General features: G+C 36.4%; 1 protein-coding gene across 2 annotated transcripts in view; it reads right to left on the bottom strand.

The window, feature by feature from the left end:
* Positions 1–1,727: 1,727 nt before the first annotated feature.
* NEGR1 (neuronal growth regulator 1) overlaps positions 1,728–23,544 on the bottom strand; it is an 823,575-nt gene continuing 801,758 nt past the window's right edge. For both annotated transcript variants that reach the window (XM_087449002.1, XM_004431502.3), the window contains one exon: positions 1,728–5,751. In XM_087449002.1, coding sequence (XP_087305128.1) covers positions 5,627–5,751 — 125 coding nt within the window. In that variant the 3' untranslated portion in view covers positions 1,728–5,626. The remainder of the gene's footprint in view (positions 5,752–23,544) is intronic.

The following is a 23,544-nucleotide window of genomic DNA, read 5'->3' as shown; positions in this document are numbered from 1 at the left end:
CCTCCATTTGGTGTGATGGGTCTTATATTACCAAGGGCTGTGTGTCCAAAGGCAATTGCATGGTATGTCCCACACCCCAAAGTTTTTAGAAAAGATGTATGATGTGATTTGCCTTTAAACATATCCCTCTGGAGGCATTGGAAAATAAAGGGATGGCATTAAAGAAAAAAGAATATAATGTATATATAAACAAAGTTACTTATATATAAATATAAACATACATATAGTTGTTTGTGAAGGCAGTAAAGCAATCATATTTTTTCCTATTCCTAAGAAGGCTAATGGAAATAGAAACAAATTGGGAGTATTTTGCATTGCACATTTGGCTCAAATCTGTCACTTAATAGAAGTATAATCTTCAGCAAGTGACTTAAAATTTCTTAATCTCATTTTCATCATCAATATATGATAATAATATTTTAAAGTACTGAGAAAATCAAAGTAACAATGTCTGCAGAAATACTTTGCTGCTGTAAAATGCAAGGCAGAGATAGTTGTGACCCTTTGGGAGTAACTCTAGCTGCATGTCTGTCTCTGAGGTGGAGCTACGTTCTTAGATTGAAGGCCCTGGGAGAGTTGTGCTCGCCTTAGGATGACTGTGGGTGGAGCTCTTAGGGAGAACAATAAAAACTGTTCCTCCTTTCTTCCTCTCCGAGAATACTGGAAAGTATTTATTTGACTCACTTGCCAATTTTTTCTCCTGCTGCTAGAGATGTCAATTCCTAAATATTTTCAGTATGGTTTGGGATTATTAGGAAAAAGTCCATGCAAATGTGAAGGCATATGCTTCTTGGGCAGTTCAGGAGTACACTGACTCACTGGTGTTTGGATCAAATTCCACTATCTTGAATGAATTATTTTTGGAAATTTTTCTCTTAAAATTTTTGTATTTCTACTTAATGGGCTACAGTGAGTTTTCTGAATACCCAGATGTCATTTTGAAGTATCCGTGTTTTAACCTATTACGTTCACACTCTGGCTTCCAGAGTCTGAGACTTGATGCTTCTGTTTCCATGTGACTGGCCACAGGATCGAGGTTACAAAGGGAGCAGTAATGAGCAAGTGGGAAAATCAGATCTTATTAGTGTGTTTGCATTTTGTTGTGGGGAGAGGCGTTTGGTAGATATGGTTTTCCCAGAATAGCAATGACACCCATATTTCAAAATAGCTTGTTATACCAGGTGTGGATCGTTTCCATGGTTTGTTGTTTTGTTTACTTACCACATTGTTCCCTTTTATTTGGTTGGCCAGCATAGATGGACAGATTTGGAGAAGAGGGCATAAAACATTCATATGGGGTGGCTCTCATTTGCATATTATAGCAGTCACAAACTAAGGGCTCTCAGCCAAATCACGTTTTGTTTGGAAAGCAAGGTGTTTTTAAGGAAATTGTATTGGAATGCTGTGGGTTAGGGTATATACTCCCTGTTTTATACCCAGCTAACTTATGAAGTTATAGTATTTGCCCAACTCGGATAGGCATTTGGGTTTCTAGATGCTTAACCTATGAAACCATCAGGATTTTATCATCAGTCTTTGTTGCTAACTAACTCTGCTGCATTTCAGCAGGTAAAAGTTCTCAATAATTGATTAAAGAATCTCTCCTGAAAACTTCTTCTTTAGGCTAGATGTGGTTCAGCTTGTCAAACCTTTTGGGAATCAGCAACAGAGAGAAAGGCTACAACGTGGAACTCTTTGAAACTGTAGCATCTAAAATTTTCACCCTGTATTGCTTCAGAGTACCTGAAAGATGTGAATGTGGTACAGTGGATGCAGCAGAAAATAAAGAAGGGAATAGCAGAAATATGTTTAAATTATCATTTCTTCCTTTTTTATCTTAAACTACTAGAGTTTTAAAATGAGTCAAATACATATTTTAATTGATAAACTGACTTTATATTCACCTATTGGAAACAGTACAACATATTTTACATCAGATTATGAAATATGGATGTTTTACTAAAAGACAGGAAGAGCTTTTTCCAGTCTTTAAAGTAAATACATATTCAAAGGATCTTAAGGCATACCATTTATTCATATTCATATCTATTGAAATACTGTACATCCACATACTTCAATAAATAGTTAAAAACCTGACCTCTTTTTAAATCATTTCTGAATTTCAAAAAACAATTTTTATTGAAAAGATTAAATAGGTAACTTTTGGCTGTGTCACAAAGCTAAGCACAATGGATAAATTAACAAAATTCAGTAAATTTGATCAATATAGACGATTGGCTTTGATAAGTTTCTCAGAATTTTCTGAATTCACACATAAGGGTATTTATATATATATTTATTTTGCCTTGAATTATCTGGGTAATTGTCTCAGTTCTCCAGTCTACTTTCTAGATATAGCTTAAATGTTATGATGAAGCATTAATTTTTCAGTTAAGTTTTAAACCCCCCAAAAGTGGTCTTAAGTTTGACATTCTCTCTCAAATCTTTTAGTGTCCCCCCAAAACACAATACTATAATATGGGAAATACTTTTTGTTGTATAATTGCTGCATATTCTGTATAATAACAGAAACTTAGTGGTGTAACAGGAGTTATGTTTTGAATGGGGTCACTGTAAAACATAATTACACCACTTGCAGTTAAACCAAGAATGCTAATAAATTAGGTCAACTACCCTAATATTCCGGATCTTTTCTCCTCATCCTTTCTTCCTTTCTTCCTTCCTTCCCTCCTTCCTTCCCTCGCATCCTCTCTCCCTCCCACCCTCCTTCCTTCTTTCCTTCCTTCCTCCTTTTTTTCCTCTCTCTTTACCTCCTTCCTTTTTCTGTCTTTCTTTTCTTTCCACTCTTGTTTCTCAACGGCTCTTTATTTTTCTTTTTTCTTTCTTTGAACAAAAATTCAGGGGCAACAAAAGGAGTCCCACAAATGGAACTTACGGAAATACAGTGCTGAAATAAATAGCTAGAAAAAATTGTTATAGATCAAAAGATAAATCAATTTTATAAAACTGCTATTCTGAAATTGCAACAATCTTGTACAGTCAGGACTGATAAAATGGAGTAATCAGACATTTCATATGCCCATAAATGTAAAATCATCTACTTGAACATTATATGCAATACATTCACACAAAAAAGCAAATACTGTAGCCTTATTTGAACAATATTGAACTCATAAATACTCATGATTTCACTCTGTCCAGGGCCCTAAGGACTAAGAATGCTGCTGTGATACAGAAAAACATAGTGAATACCTCCTCTATTTAAAAATGTCACTCAAGAAAGTCTCTTCTAACATAAAGGCAAATACATATAGCTACCGCGCTATGACTGTACTTCTGTCACATTCTATGGGAAAAACACCAGACTCTACAAATTCGGAATCATGACAACACTTTGAACTAATTATTTGGTTCATCCATAGTTTATACCTCGATTTACCTCACATTTACCCTACAAACCTTACAAAGAGGAGGTATTTTTAACTCTAGGAAAGCGGTCACTGTATAATATGCATTCTTGATCTGTTTCTTTCTCCCAAACAATGGTACTGATGGTTAACACTTTTGTGGTAGCACCACTATTTCTAGTAAGTAGATTATTATGGAGTGTGCCACTTTAAAGCTGCAATACAAAAAAAAGTATTTTGTAGTTTACTGACCAATTCCACAAAGAATATTTTTAAGAAGCAAATCAATAATAATCAAAGTGAAAATGCCATGTGTTTAAAAAACCCATTTTAATATATCAGTCAAAATAATGTAATAAATTATTACAGAGAGTAAATTTAATAGCATTATGCCATATTTTTGACATTTTGTGGAAAAATTGTATATTTATGCCTCCTCGTTTAAGATTCATTTTTCTAATTAAAATAGATTTATGGTATACTTTGGGACTGAATTTTGCTTGAAAAAAATCATGATTTTCAAGCCATCTCTCTTGGGAAAAAATATCAGACATCTTAAATACAAACAACCTTTGTGAAATTTCTTGTATCTAACTTTATTAGTAGGCTTTTGTTATTGTGACTTTCAAAAGTGAATATTTGCAAAAATCTCTCTATGTGTAATGACATTGGTAACTTTGTCAAACTTGTAAAATGGCTTTCAAGGCTATGTTCTTTCTTTAGGTAAGAGTAAAACCATCAAACTATTCCTGTAGTCTAATACTTCTTAGAGTAACAGCATTTTCCTTCAAAAATGTAGTTTTCATTCTTTTAATAGAAATAATTTAATATTCATGATAACTTAATAATTAATATATCTTAAGATACTCTCATCACTGGTGTCTTCTCTCCATCTGATCACATCTTACATATATCATGTAAGAAGAAATATAGCATGGTAATTTTTTTTTTTGCCTTACTTGTTTGAGCTGAAATGGCTATAGAGAAAGATTTTATTGCAGAATTAGTTATTTCAGGGATTGATCTGTGCATACCAGCATGGAACACTTGTTCTAACATATTTTGGAACATTTTTTTATATAACATGCATTCCAAACTATCAACTGAGTGATGTTTTCAGATGGAAAATATGCAAAATGCTCTTATCCACAGGAGACTATATCTATCATATCAACTTACCTGCCACAGACCCACATTAATTTTGAGTGCTTACCTACTCATGTAATATTAGGTAATCAGATTTTGTGTCCTTTCTGGCAAACCATCTTAAAAATTTTGACTTGGAATAGTGAAAGGAAAAGATGCTGTCCTGCTAGGCAATCCCTTGGATGGACTGTGCTGTTATTTTAAAGGGAATTATTTCCCAACGTGAATCTAATATTTAGCTACAACAAGAAATCATATGGTAAATATCTGTACTCTATTAGTTAAATTGTGTTTCATCACAAAACTGAGTTACTGGGGGCAAAATTCTCAAATCCCACTGGTGAAGAGGGAAGAGATTTTTACAGTCACCGCTGTCATTCGTGAGAGATCAAATATGGTTTAACTTTATCACTGTGGTTTATTTTGCTTTCAAATTGTAGAATTCTGCAAAACATTTTTATTAGTTGGAGATGAAGAGAAAGATATTATTTTATGAAGGCACACCCATGCTGAACTTACAGGAAAGAGAAGCAGAGCTGCACAACCAGTTATATTACAAGGCTCATTCCTGAAACCCGAATATCATGCGAGCAGAAAAATCTAGACATGTGTTATATTTTGAAGAAATGATCTGAAGGCAATATTATTTGCTTTTTATCGAAAAAGAAAAAAAATGCATCTTTGTAAATGTGGATTGACTCTCATTGAAACAGGGAAATGAACGCTTGTATTGCAGCCTTAAAGAATCACATATTCACTGCAATATTCGTTTTTGTAAACTACAGCCTGCAACCCAGCAGACCATGACTGAATGCTTTTGAGAAGTTGTAGATTACAAACATGAAATCACAATTAATATCCTCTAAAAGTAATTTCAGAGCTTTCACGTCTTAAAAAAAGGACAATGTGTACTGCTTCACAAGGTAATGTAGCTAATCAAAAAAAGAGTAGAATTAAAGTATTTACATAATGAGCAATTCTACAGAAGGCGATCATCCCCATGTAAGCACTGCTGATTATATCCCATGCTGCTTTTAACAAACTGTACCAGATTGGATCCAGCCATCAGCACTTTCAGAGAATCCTTAAAAGCCTTTCATGGGTCTTTAAATTTATTGTAGAATGGCATTCTTCAGGTAGAATATGCTGGTGACAGGGGACAGTGTCAACACAAGGCGCCAGCAGGAGAAAAGAACGTCAGCGCTCCCGGTAATTCCATACTGGGCTGTACTTGGAGCTGGAAAGAAACGGAAAAGATTAAATCAAAATCTAATTTGTGTCTTCCAGGTCCTTAACAACAATCACAAGGCAGCCAGGTATACTGGGGAGAGCACTGGCATGGGAGTCAGGGCAGGCCTAGGTTCATATCCGGTTCTGCTGTATGACAATGTGTGGCCTATTTGACTAACCTCTCCGAGCTTCAGTTTCCTCAAGGGCAAAATAGAAATAATATAACCCACCTGGCAGGAATGCAGTAAGAATTGGAGATGAATCACATCTAGCACATTGCACTGGGCTGGACCCATGCTAAGAACTCAGTAAACAGCAGCTAACATTATTATTCCTCTTGTTTGCAATGTAAATATCTGTATTAGTGGACATCATTCATGCATATATTTTTTAAAATTTATTTTTATTGAGATCTAATTGACATATTGTGTAAGTTTAAGGTGTACAACATGTTGGTTTGATATATTTATATACTGCAATATGATTACTACCTTAGTGTTAGCTAACACTCTTATCATATCACATAATTATCATTTCTTTTCTGTGGTGAGAACAATTAAGTCTCTTAACATCTTTGAAGGTTATAATACAGTATTGTTGCCTATAATCATTTTGCTGTGCGTTAGATCTCCAGGACTTACTTATCTACTAGTTCTAAGTTTGTACCCTTAAACAATATCTCCCCAGCCTCTGGTAACCTCTATTCTACTCTCTGTTTTTAAGAATTCAGCTTTTTTAGATTCCAGCTATGAGTGATATCATACATGTATACATGCATATATTTGGGGATCTTTTTTATTGGCCAAATACTGTACTAAATGCTGGAAAAATGAAGAAGAGGTCTCTCTTCCAAAAATTTCTTTTTGAAGTCAGGAAAGATATTCAAACAATTGTAATACAATCTTAGGAATATTAGAGTTGCATGTGCAAACCGCAGTGACACAGACAATTGTGTATTTAAATCTGCCTAGATAAGGGAGGGATAATTTAACAGGGAGTTTTACTGAAGTGGACCATCATTTGGGTAGAGGAAACAATAATTTCAAAGGCATGAGGAAAAGAGAGAACACAGCACATATGCTAGGATCGAAAAGTAGCTTAGTCTTGCTGGACGATGAAGTTTGAGGCCTGGAGTGGAGTGAATTGAAACTGGAACTCTAGGCAGATAAAATGACCTCGATTGTAATGAAAAAGATTTTAGTTTTTCATACTGAAGGAGATTTTGAAGAATCTGGAGCTGTTGAATTGTAAGACTACATTTATACGTTAGAAGGATCACAGTTTTCTATATGGAGAAGCTCATGTGGTACTGGGCTAATAGTTACATGGAATCTTCACTGAGAAATTTCACCTAGAGATTCACCAAGCTTGGGATATTGTGGGAGTCCACTGAAGGGAGTCCACTTTATGAACAGAGGACAGTTGCTTCTTTGAATGTGAATTATATTGTGTTCCAGAAATTGAATGTCGCAGGCATGCTCAGCCTTGCTTGAGACTGATCTTCATTTACCATAATAATAACAATAGTAATAATTAAAAATTCCACCAACATGCTTTTACCTATCTTTTTAAAATGAAACCTGGATTTCAAGCACTATTTCCTAACAGAAAATGAATAATGTAGTAAAAAATACACTATTTCACTCCCAAACTATAACTCAAATCCAGGAGCAGTTTTAATCACACTGAGTTTGAATTACCAGCAGGTAGTTTTTAATGGAACTTTCACCAATGACCATATTTCCGTGTTACAAAAAGAATAAATTGTGTTGTTTATATCTCTAAGAAATTAAAGGGAAGGAAAGATGCACTGGTCCTTGACACTACAATTGTTGATTCCGGGTGAGTGAGATTCAAGGCTGAGACCACCACTTTTTAGTAAATACAGAGCAAAATCAACTCTGTAATGCTTTGATTTGCATCACAAATGAGTTTTAAAAAATGAGAAGGTGATGAAAAAAATACATCTATTGTAGAACAGATAGCCTTTCAAATTTTGATGTATAAGAAGTCTAAAACCATGAAACTCCTTAAATTATTTTCTGTAGTTCAAGACCTAGAAAGATGTTTTCTTTGTTAATATATAAATAAATACTTAATTGGCCTGTTCCCTTCTCAATGACAGCTATTTCAGAGTTACTTTTTGCTGTTGTTTTTTAAGAATCTTGAGTGCAATAAAACCAGTATAATAGTAAAGGACTAATAATAATAAGCAAAGCATATAAAATGACTTCATAAATAAAAAATAGATCTTAAAAGCCAAGCATACAAAGCAAAGATAAAATTTTTATTATCATGACAAATTAAATAGCACATTAAGTGGGTAGAGTATAAAAGACCCTCAAAACTCCTTATCCATCTTTTAAAATGCATTTTGGGGGCAATCTTTCCTGAATCCCTGCTCCTTCTCCAACAAACTGAGTAGATTACTCTATTGTGTCGTTAGGCCACCGTATATATTCCTTTTTATACAATTATCATACTACATTGCAAATATCTATCTACATATCTGTATGTCTATATATACATACATACATGTATATGTACGTATACATCTCTCACCAGACTCTCTGAGTTCATGTTTTATTTATCTTAGTATTTCCAGACACAAAGTCTGGCAAAGTCTGGTGCACTGTAGATGCTCAAGAAATGGCTGTTGAATGAAGGACTCAGTTAGATAAATGAACAGGTCAGAGTTAAAAGAAGTATTTCTCTCCTACAAAATGGAATCTCTTCTGAAGCAAGCTAAGCATACAAAGAGAATCTTGCCTACAGGCTACAGAATCTGCAATATACCTTCTCTCATTCATTCAGCAAACATTTACTGAACTAGGTACTGGGTATTGTACTAAGTACTGGGAATACAATAGCTAATAAGATAGGTGTGATCCTTTTGTTACTTAATCCCATGTACCCTCATACCTACTCCTTTTTATCATATACCTTCAATGCCACCTTTTCCCCCAATGTGCCTTTCTTGTCTATTCAGCCTCCTACTGTCTGTCATAGACATAACATATTCAAGTTAACAGAGTATACATTTTTTCCACTTGGTGTCTCAAATTGATGTACATTTTACTTGTTTGTGAATGCAATACTTCTGTTAGCCCTAAAATAAAGTAGTAGCCTGCTGCTGCATTGTTAGCCTGCAATTATTATAGGAAATAGACTGTAGAATAACTATTGACAATTAATAGGGCAAAAAACAAAGAGTAAAGTTAGTCAAGGGAATGTGAGGTCAGCTGTCTAATGCCAAGTCATATATCATGATCTATACTTCTTAACTATATATTGAGCATCTTTTATGTGCTGGGGATGGAACAGAGGCAAAGATGAATAAAACTCAATCTCCTCTCTTAGGCAAGTTTCATTCTAGTTGGAGATATAAATAAAAAGGCACATATAGAACATTAGGATGTATACATTTATAAGGATAATAAACAAACGTGGGAGGGCTCCCCACGGAGTCATGGCAGATAAGCAGCCCAGGCAGCAGATACAAATATAATTTTTATTTTTGCTGAGGAAGATTAGCCCTGAGCTAACATCTGTGCCAGTCTTCCTCTCTTTTGTATGTGGGCTGTTGCCACAGCATGGCTGATGAGTGGTGTATGTCCATGCCTGGGATCTGAACCCGCGAACTCTGGCCACTGAAACAGAGCACGCCGAACTTAACCACTACGCCATGAGGCCAGCCCCCCAAATACAATTATTTTTTACAAAATGCAATGATATACACATTTTAGTACATGTACAATTCACTTTTTAAGATGGAAGCATAGTAGTCCATTGACTTGGGGTATTGTTTATTATATAACCTTAGTCCATCTGACCGATATTTATTATGTGTTTTTTTTTTGTGATTTGTTAACTGAGTGACTAACAGTTAGGCTAACAGTACTAAAGTTAGGGGTCTCAGTACTATCTGGGCCAATTAGATTTGCTTAGCAAGTTAAATCCCAATCAACTATTTAAGAAATTATAGAAAGTGTTAAAATAACTGTTAGCTATTAGAAATTAGCTTCAAAACTCAGATCAAGTATCATCTCCTTTAAAAAGAGAAAAGTCACTAAATTAATTTGGCCTCATATTTGATACCATATTTACATATATCTATCACGTCATCTTTACATATCTATCTTTTCCCATTATACCAAGAACATCTTCAGGCCAAGAATTATTATATGTATCTTTTATCGTTGGATGGAACACCGAGTTTGGTACTTAGTAAGTGTTCAATAAATATTTGTTGAATGATGATAAGGTTCATATCCATTTCCCATACTGTCACCATAAACACATAAGGGGACGCAATACCTTTATTTCTTTTTCAGAAGAATACTGTCTTTCACCACTCATATTTTATTGTATTTCTTCTCTCCCTACTTTGAGATTCATTATTACCTTCTAAGACCTGTACAGAGTCAGAATACCTTCCTTCAGTATTTGAGCAAGAAGATAGACCATAAAGCAGAATATATAGGGGAAGATCATGCATGAAACTTTGTAGCATCATCCTCTTGCAGCAAAAGACAGGGAGTGTAGATGAACCCATGGCCCCCAGATATAGTCCTGAATTTCTTAGGAGACATCCAGTTGTGCCTCCGGGATGGTCAGATCTGTTGTATGTTCTCTGTCATGTTTTTAGTTGCCTGTGAATATCATGCTGTTACTCATCCTAAATAAAACTAGGAAGGATAGGGCATGTGATCACAGGCATAGTTGGGCTATAGTGAGGCTTTCATGCTGAGTGATATGAGCAGCCACAGGAGAGTTTTGAGCAGAGGAGGCTAGCTGACATTTTCAAATGATCACATGGCTATTCTCTGGACAATAGACTGTACTAGCAGAGGCAAGAGTAGAAGCCTTTGTTAGCTCCAAACCTTCAGGGGTCTCCAGTGCCTATTGAGGGAAGCCACAGCTCTGGAGCTCAGCATTCAGGGACCTCTCCTATCTGGGTCTATTCAACTTATTCAGACTCACATACATTCTTAGCTGTAGTCACACAAGCCATTTTCTGGACACACAGAGTGTCTTCTTTACTCTCATCATTTACACATGCTATATTCTTGAGCCTACATGGCCCTCCTTCCTACTCCTCTTCTCCACCTAGCAAAGTCCTACTCATCCTTAAAGATCTAAAATACCACCTCCTCCATGAGGCCCCCCCAACCTCTCTAATAAGAATTGTTAGTCTCCTGCTTATACCTGATTTCAGAAATAGTTCCTTTTTAACTTAATAAATTACGTGTATCTTTCTCCTCCACTGGACTGTGAGCATATTGAAGTTATGGAACATTCCTCTCTATAATGTGTGCATCTATATCTTGTATTAAATGTGTTCATCAGATGGTTGTTGAACTGAATGTAGGAAAGTATTCCTAAATATGCATTTGTCTAATGTAAGGCAACTTTGATAAAATACCCTATTTTAATAATTGTTTCTATGATTTCTTGCTCTTAGGGAAAGTGTGTGAGGGGGAAACCGTTCTGTTTCCTTCCTACTGCCTATTTGTCTTTGGTTTTGAGGAAAAGATGAAGAAAGGAGAAGAGGTTTAAATTGAGAAGGAAAGGAGAAAGAAAAGGGAAGAGAAAGGAGGAAGAAAACAAAAGGGTGAAGATTTAGCAAATAGAGAGAGACAGAATACCCAGCCCTTGAGCAATCAGCTGGATGCCTTCATGTCCCCCATTTTATTTAAGAAAAAGGAAGAGAAGGAGGGGATGAAGTGGGGTAGGTCAGAGAGGCTGCTTGGGTGTGGTTTGTAGATCAGAGTTTAAAACAAACAACAGAAAAGGCTGGTTGTTATTCTTCTCACTTTTCTAGTAAGGCTAAAGGCATTCTAGTTTGTAAACATAATGTGCATAATACATGGACTGTAGATACAGGTGACTTTGGTCCAAAGTCCAGCCGCACCTCTTTCTAACTGGACTAACCCTGGCACCTCTCTTCACTGTGCTTAGTTCATATCTTCATCTACAAATGAGGACTAGTAGTATCTCAAAAGTTATTGTGAGACTTAAATGTGTTGATACATTTAGAGCACCCAGTACAGCATCTAACACTGGATAAATGCTCCCTCAATTATTATCCAAACACTCCTCGTCGGCTCATTCATTGAGTTAATTCAGTGTGTGCTGGGTGCTAGGCATTCTCTGAGTCGCCGAGCAAAACACAAATGGTCCCTGTCCCCAGAAAGCTTTCTCTTTAACTTGAGACATTTTCCACGGAACAAGCATATTTCACTTCAATCTTGATCTACACTTGATTAAATCAATGTTTCTCTGGTCTTACAAAGCCGTCCTCCATTTCATCTTACAAAAATATTTATTCTCTTCATTATCTTGGCTTCTTTTGGAGGACTTTTATTTAATGCCATTTATTGCTAGATGATTGGCCAGTCTCCTCTGGTTTGCAGGCTCCTTGAAGGCAGGAGTATGGCCTCTCCTTTTTTTCCCCAAGAGAACAGTATGGCGCATGGCCTTCAGAGAGTGTTTCCATGGCTGGTCCAGGGCCGAGTCTGGTTTTGGCGAGGCTCTAGGGCTTGGAGCGGAAGTGCCTGGCTAGGTGTGGAGCACAGGCCGTTGGGATTGCTCCCAGTGGTCAACAGGAAGATCCAATCTGGTTTTAACACATCTCTCACATCTTGTCTAATTATGATTATCACTCCCAATTACTTACAGCTGCTGCGTATTATTTTCAGTCTTGGCAGTTTTCCCTTGTATTGCTCCAGTTTTTATTTTTAGGCGAAAGCAAATGTAACTGTGAAATATTTAGTTTTGGTATAATACCAATTACTTGCCTAGGCGATTTCCTTAAATTACTCAAGCTTGAACTAAACTAGCTTTGAGTCATATTTTTAAGATTCTCGTTGCAATCTTAGGTAGAGTTACTTTAGCTACATTAACTCTGCTTCCATAAGAAAAAGCTGGCCTCAACTTACATTTCACTGGGAAGCTTCTACCTTAATGGGAAGTGAATGATTTACACCTAAATTAGATTTCATAAAAAAAGAGTGATTGGTGCGGATTCAAAATAGAGTGCACATTAGTTTACTGAGAAATTATGCAACATTGATTCTGTCCAAAAGGCAGTGCAACTCTGTTTCATTGCATACTGTGGGAGGAGCTTGCTCAAAAGGCATTTTAATCCTCTCTTTAGCAATATCCACCCCTTCACATCATTGGCAGGTGGAGGGAATAACACACTGGTGGCTCAGTTCACACCAGATTTTCTGTATCAATTAATTCTGCCTAAACACTGGGTGGAGATTAGGGGAGGAGAGGAGCCCTGGGATGGAATATGCTTTACAGCTGGATGTACAACTTTTGATTATGGTGTCTGGAAGAATCAGGCAAGTCTCAGCACAGGTGACATCCTCTCATTATTCCTTTCTGTGCTTTTTCTTGTGCAATCAAATGACCCTAGCCCTAAAATGGGATGTTAGAGACACAGCTCAGACAAACCATGTCTTTTCATGTACCATCTCACACCTCTGGTGCCTATTTCTGGGGGGAGGGCTTTGTTTCTATGGCTACTGCATGCTCCCTTACTGTAGCCGCTCCAACATCTTCTTCCCCTAGGCTCTGGGGTTAAGGAATGTCTGAGTAGCATAGTTGTCACATGGTGGGGCTACCAATGTATAGATTTTTCAGATGTTTTTGCTCAACACACCTCTATTGTGCCATACATGTTCCTGGAATACAGATATAGCGTAGTCCATTTTTAAACAGTTCTCAGTCTGGTAGAGTAAGCCTTAATTTATGAGCTCCCGCCACAGCCAGCTCCACTCACATTTAGGGAGAGAAAGTAAGAATTGGACCAACGGCTTCAAATTTCTGCCAGTCAGCCTTCCCTTTTGTCTTCTTTAGGAGGAATTAGGCTAACAAGTGCATATTGGTGCACTTTTTTCAAATTAGATGCCTAAGGTTATAGAAAAGTTTGTATTTATATACTTATTCTAACATTTTAGATTTTTACTTTTTGTTTTGGTCAAAAACCAAATGCCTATCTTCAGGAAGTTCCAACATCTTTTACAGACTGAGCCTTCACAAGCATAAAAATGTAAAATAATTATTTTCACAGAATTTCTCTATTTTGTGTTATAAACAAGGAGAATGGCTAGAGAAACCATACCATTCCTTGCTCTTTCTGACTCTTGGGATTTCCCTGCCTGCTTGTTCTTAGCAACTGCTAAGCTATTTCTCTGGTAGACCACTATCCATGATCCCTTTCTGCTTGCTGAATAGCCATTTTACCAAAGTTCACGGTATACAATCCTATTTACTCAACATCAACTACATTAGAAATTTTAAACATATGTTTGTTTCTGTTATTACCCATATTCAGAAATCTCCCTATTTGCAGATAAGTACTTCTATCTGCAAATAGCCAGATGAAACTCTCCAAGACTATTACCTCTAATTCGAGCTAAAGAGAGTAAGTAAGCAATCACCCAAATAGAAACAAATTCTGCTGCCATTTTTCTGTCCTTCATAGTCATTGGAAAAAGTTTCAAAGCCTGAATTGTTCATCAATGTCTAAATGTGTTGGATTTTTTTTGTTTACTCTGTTTTTAGCACATCAGGAGTGATTTACATGAATCTAGAGTAGCTCTGTTTTGAAGCGTGTTGCCAATAGGGGGAATTTTGTATCACCCTAGACGGTTCTCTGAATTTGGGCAAAAGTCCAGTTATTCATTCCACGTTGGTTTGCAAATGGGTTTCTCTATAGGTGTCACTACATATTTTGGAGTATGTGTGTGTACATGTGTGGGAGTGTGTATAAGTGTTTTAAAAGCTGGCTTTGTTGTGTGAAATATATACACAAACATACAATACAAACTGCCATGACTATAGAGATTTTAGTTTGGGTTTTTAAGGCACCATCTAGCTGAAGAAAAGAAGGTTTCACAGAAATAAAAATAGAAACCCAGCTGTGTTCTTAAGGTCACTAATAGTCACTGCCATCAGCTGTATCATCAATGTGACATTGCTAGTGTGGTAGGGGAGAAATTGCAAACTAGTAAACATTTTTGCCAGTTGAGGGAGTTTTTAAGATTTTATATTGTGGCTATGTGGGTGTGAAATTATTTAAGTTTTTATGCAAGTGTTTAAACTTGGAGCTTTAACGATCAAATTGTCTTGTTTATTAGATTTTATTCTTCACATCTTTTGTGTTAGCAAGGATATCCTAAACCAGCTTCTTTTTTGTTATTCTGCAGCATCGCTCTTTTAGCACTAAGGATCAAGAATTTCATAAAGTTTGATTATATTTTCCATTTTTTGGAATATTCCATTTGCCTTCCATTTCTTTTCTTAGCTTTTCAAATGCAATAAGGGCCAGTGATTATCTGGCCCTGTAGTTTTGATTTACTTAAATTATTCCACTTGTTATGATCCAGATTGATTTTCAGTTATTCTCAGTGATTCCCTAATCATTGCCATTATATTTTGGCTATTTAAAAAACCCTTAATAAAATCCAAATGACCTTGTATGGAACTCAAGACCCTCTGTAAACTTCCCAAAGTGACCTTTCCAGCCCCATTGCTGACTGCCCTCTGACACAGTCTGCACTAGTCCTACCGGGCAGGAAGGCTCTCCATTCTCAGGACATGCCCAGGCCTTTGCTGCATTTGTGTATTTGCTCACACTCTGCCTTTGTCTGGGATGGGCATCTGCATCTCTACATGTCGGAATAGTCCCTGTCTTTCAATGCCCATCTCAAGCACAACCTGCTCGCGCAGTTAGAACCTGTCGGAACTCTAAGGGGAATTGAGGATCATCTAATGCAACCCTTTGGTTTTACAGCTGAGGAGATGAGGCTGGTGGAGATTGCATGATGTGCTTGAGTTAGAGGCAAAAATAAGCCTAGAACTCAGGTGTCCTGACTCTGTGCTTCCATTTCCGTGTAGCCTCCCAGAATTACTCCCTAGCTCTAGTTGGACTTACTCTGCCATTTCCTTTTTTCTCCCAGAGCCATTTGCTTTCACCTCTACTCCCTCAGTCTCGTGTTCATCTCCTTCAATAGAGTCGAAGTTTCTTGAAAATAGGGATCATATTTAATTTTCCTTTAATCAAGTGATTGGCACTGTCAAAATATTTACTACAGAGAACTATAGATGAATTGTTTTAATTTCTGCAGTTTAATGAGGTTTTATTATAAAGCTCAAGAAAAAGAAAGGAGCACTCGAGGGAAGGTAATATCAATCAAGAATTCTGGATTTGGAAACACTGACTCCTATGGGAGAGGAAGAATGGTTCTATTTTGTTGAAAAGAAGAATCTTGTATTCTTAGATGTCTCTGAAGACATATACCATATACATATACATGTACCATATACCGTAAACATACAGTTACACACACACACTCCAAGAGAACTGTTTAAGAATCGCTTTTGTCTGTGACTGCTATGTGAACACGTTAGTTCCGGGTGGAGACCGCATTTGTAACAGTCAAGCACGCCATGTAGTGGCTTAGCAGCTCTATGCCTCAGTTTTCTCAGCTGAACAAAGGGGATAAAAGTTTCTTCCTCATAGTGTTGTGATAAGTAAAAGAGCCGACTGAGTAGGTGCTCAGCCCAGTACTCATTTAAGTGCTCATTAAATGGTAGCTTTTAAGATGTATTAGTATGTTTATACAAGAAGGACCAATGTAAGCCCCTACCTCGGCCCAAGAAGAAATATCCCCTTGTTGGAATGCGATCATGTGTACCTCAAAATCCTATAAATCTGAAACAATAACAACCATGCCAACAACTTGCTCCTTGTAAAGCACAGCTCTAAAAAGGCAGATCAGAAAAATCATTCATTTAACAAATAGTGTTTGAGTACCTACAAAGACCTACTGAGCACTTACATGCTCTATATATTGTTCTGTGTGCTGGAATATGGTTTTCATATGAAATTCCTCTAAGTAGATAGCAATGCTCTGAACAAACCATACCCTTTAACCTCCTGGGTTGCAATCCATGTTTCTTGTACTTGGAATCACCTTCTTCCACTTCCTGCCAAATTTCCAGCCTCCATATGACATACTTTTACTTCTCCTTGAGGACCTAGGTCAAGGGTTACCTGTATGATAACTTACTGGCCTTTTATCCATCACCTGCTCCCTCCCTTGCTCCAGCTCGTCCCTCACAGCCTTGCTCCTTGACTTGCCTCCTCCCTAGACTGTGAGGTCCTAAAAGGCAGGGACTTTGGTGTTTTCATCTTTCTGTACTCTTCTTTTTCTCTTCCTCAGTGGCCAGTACAGTGACTTCACATAATAAAGAACTGCTCTCTTTATCTCCACATGAGATAAATTTGCAAAATTTGTTTCACACACCTTTTGTGTCTTGCCTTACATCCGTTCATTACCTTTTTACTTTAGCTGCTACTATGACAACCAGCTGTGTGCAGGGCAAACAATTCTGAGATACAGTCCACATAGCTCCTCAGAGAGTCCCCAGTAGGCTGGAGCCCTGGGACCCACAGCAGGGACCAGCTCAATAATGCATTTTCAGACTGGCTTTCCCCCCTTCTCTGTTGCACTTGTTCCAATCTCTCACCAGTGTTCCTTGAAATTCTTCTCCAAGATAAACACCTATAAGTGAGCTGCTCATTTTAGGAGGACCTAGACAAAGAAGACACTCTTGTATAAAGAAGAAAAAAGTAGGTTATAGTTTGTCTAGTGCAACTTCATATCCCTCCACAGTGCATGGTGCTTTGCACAAAGTAGGTGTGCAATAAATTAATTTTGGATAAATAAATCTATGGAGAGTAAACAATTATTTATCTCTTTGCCTCCACTTTTCCTGGCTCATAATAATTCTGTTGCATCACTTTTATGAGATCTGCAGTAACTATACTGCCAGGAGGCACATACCCTTAATAATGAAAAAGTGGTCTTAAAATCTTAATTAAATCTGATATATTTTTTCCTCCTAGACTTCATCCCAGGAACATCACCCACTGTTTTACGCTATCATCATTTTGGTTTCTGCTATACCAGCAACATTGCCTAATGAAAGTTCTGTCTCCTGTTGTATTTCTTAAATATTTAAAAGCACTCATGGTTCTTATATTTTTATTATGATTTCAACTATAAAATGCTCCTCTCCCTACAACCTTGAAATGCTCTTTTCTAAAGGCTCCAGCCTGCCCTACATTTTCTTCCCAAGGTGATCCAACTTGTAAAACGGGAAAATGGGAAATGCAACTGCTATAACAGCACCTTGAGGACATGTGTACAAAATTCAGATGTTAGGGAATTCTAATCCAAAGGACTGTCCAGCAAGGGATGAAAAGAAAAAAGATGAATATATTTGCATAGTGATTCTAGTACTGAGCACATTCTACAATCTGGATTCATATTGATTTTTAAGGATGATTAGTAATTTTATTCCTGAAAAATAAAGACAATATGCTGCTTTTAATTTCTCTGAACTCTAATCAAAATATTTTAAAAAGAGACGTGTGAATGTTTTAAACTATTACATCGGAACACCTTACTCTGCCTCATTTTTATGAATATTGCAAATTTGGCCACTTACTTACATTACTCTTTGAAAGAGTTTTTGGCTGTAACAAAGGATTCCTGGGACTGCATTGATAAGTTTCCCCGTCTATCAGCCGGGAAGTTTATATCCACTATTCCTCTGATCACAAAACACTACGTGAAGCCTTGTCATTTCATGAGACAAAGCCTTTAGTTTATTAAGAGATGCCTCTACTTTAGCAGTATTTTCAATTATCCTTAACTTAAATATATGTACATTTAAACTCCAAACTTGAAAATTAATCTTAGACTTAGATAAGTCAGAAAATGAATAACCTCGGAGTAACTGATTTTTATCAGAGTAATCACATTATTTATTCAACAAATCCTGACCGAGTGCCTACCCTGTGTTAGGCATTGTGCTCAGTGCTGAATACACTGAGATGGACAAGACCTAATCTTTGCCTTTGAGGCACTTGTAGTCCAAGGTTAAAGAAACTTTGAGAGACTCTACTCCCCTTTGTCAAAGTATAATCTAATCAGAAACCTAGTTAGGGAAAGACATTTTAGGGTTATGCCACTTTAAAGCCAGAAGGGAGTGACGCCTAGAGAGCTTCACAGAAAATTAATGCAAGCCTCTAGACTTGAAGCTTGGAGTTCTTTCCAGCACACTGCACTGCCCACATTAATTTATTTACCATCGTGTTTAAGGTTTTTATAACCCTCACTGCTTATTAATATTGAATATAGCAAACATAATCTTAAAATGTTTCTGAATATAATATGATCAAAATAATTTCATAGTCTAGTAAATTATCCAACAGTTACACACCACTTTAATTAGTCATTTCAACCCATAAAATACAAAATAAGTTTGTCCTATGTACTTGCTACAAGTGACACGATTATTTTTTGAAATATCAAATGTTTGAAATAATTTCCAAGATCCACAATGTATGCTTTATTTGCATCTCTCCTGTGTTCAACTTGGACTTTTTTAATGCATCAAGCATATGAAGTACATAGTATTTCTCGATCAAATATTAGTGATATCTGAATAACTGTCACATTAGAACTCTGTTATGAATGGTTAATTTATTTGTATAAATGAGAATGCTGCTTAGAATCAAATAGATATCTATAAAATTCTGCATATATGTCTAGACTATGTCTTGATTCATCAGTTTCTCAAAGGTACACAAGAAATCAGAAAATTAGCATTCAGAACATCTCTGCATAAAATGCAGTTGTTTTTTTTTTCCAAGTGAAGGACCAACTTCAGTTTATTATTCATGCTTGGGGTCAGGACTTGAAAACTTGAAAGGCAGAAAAGGGATTAAGGGAAGCATAGATTCCTAGAGAGCAAATCCTATTTTAAAAACAATAAATTTTTCAATTTGGTTTTATTGCAGTAACCTTTCTCTACCTTTCTAGTACACCAAGATCTAAGAGTAATTGCTGATGAAATCAGAGAGCCACATGTACATACATGTGTTCTAATAGCACATTTTACATTTCACACTAAATTTAATTATAATCGTAATTAATAAGGAAACTTAGCATCATTCTAATAGTCAAAAAAGAATTTCTAAAATTCCCTGGAACTTTATGGGTAAGATTTAAGGAAAGCAGCCGTAAAGTCATTTCCTTTCTTGTGTATTCTTAGAAACATGTCTTATTATAAAAAAGTTTGGGCTACATAATTGCACTTGGGTGTACTTTTTTTAATCTTAAAATTAGAAAAGACAGATGATTATTTTCTCCCTTCACCAAAAAAGGGAAAGATATTAAATGTTAATATCTCATTCTTATACTTTTTTTTTCCCTGAAGATGAAGGCATATAAAAAGGATGCAGAGCAAGCATTGTGCATGTTCTTACTAATCTTACCAGAATCTCCTCCTATATTAAATGATTTCTCGTCTATCCTATTTCAACTATTCTTCTGATATTCTTCACATATGAACAAGATGATTCTTTGCTAAGTTTAAGCATTGTGGCAGCTACCAGCTTAAAAAGAGTAATAGAGCAGCTTTATCCACATGTCTGAATTAGGAACAAGAAACTCACCAACAATACAAATAGAGTTTTTCATTAAGCAGCATTTCTGTTTATTACAGAGCAACAATAATAATTTTTTTGGATTTCAATTTAACATTGAAAACAAATCTCAATTCCCCCATCTCTTTGATGCAGCTGTGCATAATGTCTGATATACAATGGCAGTGTCTATTGTTACAGAACTGGCTTATTTGTGTATTAAAAGCTTCATTCAGATTTGTATGGTTCAGAATGTTCAATGAAATGCACAAATTGACTAGTTTAGCATTCCTCAATTTGTCAGAACGGTTTTTGTGTGAGTGTTTTTCTTCTTTAAGATAGCCATACTGCCATTTTATTTCATAAGGAACAAGGGGACAATGCCTGTGAAATCTCACAGTCCACTGCTAACGGTAGGGTCCTAGGTCAAGCTCAAAGTCACTAATAGGAGTATGAAAACCACAATGTTGCAGGAAGAATTGGTCTAGGGAGACCCCTGCCCCCCCAATTGAAAGCATCAGCAGAAACACAAACCTACTCATTTCGGAGCCCTGAAAATACATCTTTTCATATTGGACATTTTGAGTCCTTTCCTATTCCTAGATATGTTTACTAAATTATATGAATCTAATAATTCCAATTACTCTTTGAATATGCATCCTGAAATGCATTTGACATCATTGAATTACATTTGGGTTTGTTTTTAAGTTACAGAAAAGAAATCTTGAGTCAGTAAATATGGCTTGATCTCCAGATCACTGAGTCATGAAAAGGATAGATTCAAAAAGCTATTTTAAAATAAGACAAAATGACAAAGTCCTGGAAGAAAAAAATTGAGTGTCACTATTTCTTAGGTGCCAATTAGAGACGTATTTAATTGCACGTTGTTCATTTGAAGATATTACCTTTTCAGCACTTCACTAGTAGGTAGAGATCAGAGGTCCTTTTCCAGCTGGTTAGACATAATGCTGGAAAAACTAGACTCTTCTACTTGACATAGATAACTTACTATTTTAATTCCTGAGCAGATGTATTTCCAGTGTTAAATACAGAGTAGAATAACAATCGCATTATAATTATCAAACATTTGAGCAAAGCATGTAAAGGACTGCCCAGAGTGTGGTTTTTAAAAAAGTTTCTTCCTTCATTTAATTCTTTGATTACAACATTATAACCACCCCCCCTTTTTTGCAAAGTTAATTGCTTTTAGAAAACTTTTACTATAAAGAATTAAGACCTTCAACAAAATATTGAAGTACTATGAGCCTCATTTTTCTATCTGTGGGGCATATTAATAGCCAGGGGTTATTGTGAGTGTTAGAGGAGTTAATGTTTGTGACTGTGCCTTGTAATGTATAAATCAGTTTATAAAAGCAATTTGGTTCCACGGCATAATTCTCAGGTGCTGAAAATTGGGTCTTTAAAGAACAAAAAAGTCCCTCTTGAATCTGTTGTCATTTGTTAAACCAAGAATGGTATGTTTTCAGGTGATCAATCAACCCAATCATGGCCATAAGGTGAAGTGTAATGACCAAAAGCTAACTTATTCAGGTGAAATAAAATTCTGTTCACCTGGAGGCTCAGTTTTATCTATCAGTAATTGGTGTGGTGAGATATCTGACTTCTAGAAGTGTCTCTTTGATCATTCATTAATTCATGCAGGCATTTGTGGATTCATTTAAGAAATATTTATTTAGTATCTACTCTGCACAGAATTACCTGAATGTCACCCAAGATTCCCATCTCCCAAGATTCCTATCCCCTGGTTGATCAATCAAACACTAATGTAGGTATTGCTGTGAAAGGATTTTGCAGATATAGTTCAGTTGATCTTAAAATATGGAGATGATCTGGGCGGGTCTAACCTGGACTCATCAGCCCCTTTAAAAGGTGGCAGAAGAGGAAGTCAGAGACTAAAAGCCAGAGGGGGATTCGACTTGCTACTGCTGGCTTGAGGACAGAGGGGCCCATGTGTTAAGGAATGCAAGTGATCTTTAGACAGAGAGTGGCCTCTGTCTGACAGCTAGCAAGGAAATGAGGACTTCAGTCCTACAACCACAAGGAACTGACAACAACCTGAATGAACTTGAAAGTGATTCTTCCCTAGAGCCTATAGACACCTTGATTTCAGCCTTGTGAGATCATACACAGACAACCTAGCTGAGCCATACTGCACTTCAGACCTAGAGAAGTGTAATCTAATACATTTGTGTTGCTTTAAACCACTACATTCACGGTAATTGTTCCATAGCAACAGAAAACAAATGCAATCAATGATCCTTTCATACTGGGACACATCACATAAACTGTTGAAAGCAATGCAAGGGTTAGAGAGACAAAAGTTAGAAATGGAAAACCGAAAGACATGTCAAGGTGAAATTACGGAGTGTCAGTAAGCAGCACGTATAGTAAGTGCTCTTAGTTCCCAGAAGAGTGTTTCACAGTGGGCTGGATTGTTTTGAATTCTTCCTGGAGCAGGGGGGGCGTAAAGCATGGGAAGGATTGGCAAGACAGAATTTCTCTCATAACTTCAAATAAATCTCCCTTTGAACCCATTTGTCTATCTTGAATACAAGTTTTTGTTTAGATGACATTCTATAATCCTATGCTCTGTTCTCCGTGCTTTCTACAAATCTTTCCTCACCTTTGCAAACAATAAAAACAAAGGCTCCAATCAGAGACTCCAGGAGGTCAGTGCTATTGTTCCATTGAGTTGAAAGGAAATAATCGTGAGCTACTTCTAAATCTAAGATTACTCCAATTCTGTGCTGAGCCCTCAATGAGATAATATGTACATATCTGTAATCTCTATCCAGAGTACAGCAAGAAATCTTGACCAGAAGCCCTGTGTGCACTCCCCCCACACTTTTTAAATGTAAAATGCCTAAATCTGAACACTTATCAGTGAATAACTAATATTAGTAAGCACATAACTATGCTCATTTCCTTAACTCCTTTGTGGTCGAATAATGAATACAGATGACAGAAAATAGGCACCATGGTAAATTTGTACAAATAGAATTTAGAGACAGTGACAGAAAGCTTAGTCAAGTATAATGCTCACAAAACATAAAGCAAAAATGAGGACAAAAAACATCAAACATTCCCCAAAGGTTCAGGACTGCATAAGAGGGTCTGCCTCTAGAGTTCTCTGGTGTCACGCAAACTCTTCTTTTTCAAGCAATGACAGTCTTACAGCTAAAAGTTGTTTGGACTATAACACTCATTATTTACAGTAGCTATTGGAGTGGCAAGAATACCTAAATAAATAAATAAATGAAGGAA

This window comes from Ceratotherium simum, chromosome 2 (assembly GCF_057802395.1).
Source record: "Ceratotherium simum simum isolate JZ-2026a chromosome 2, ASM5780239v1, whole genome shotgun sequence".
Classification (NCBI taxonomy): Eukaryota; Metazoa; Chordata; class Mammalia; order Perissodactyla; family Rhinocerotidae; genus Ceratotherium; species Ceratotherium simum.
The sequence above is the reverse complement of the archived record's forward strand: the minus strand, read 5'-3'. Positions and strand labels throughout refer to the sequence as shown.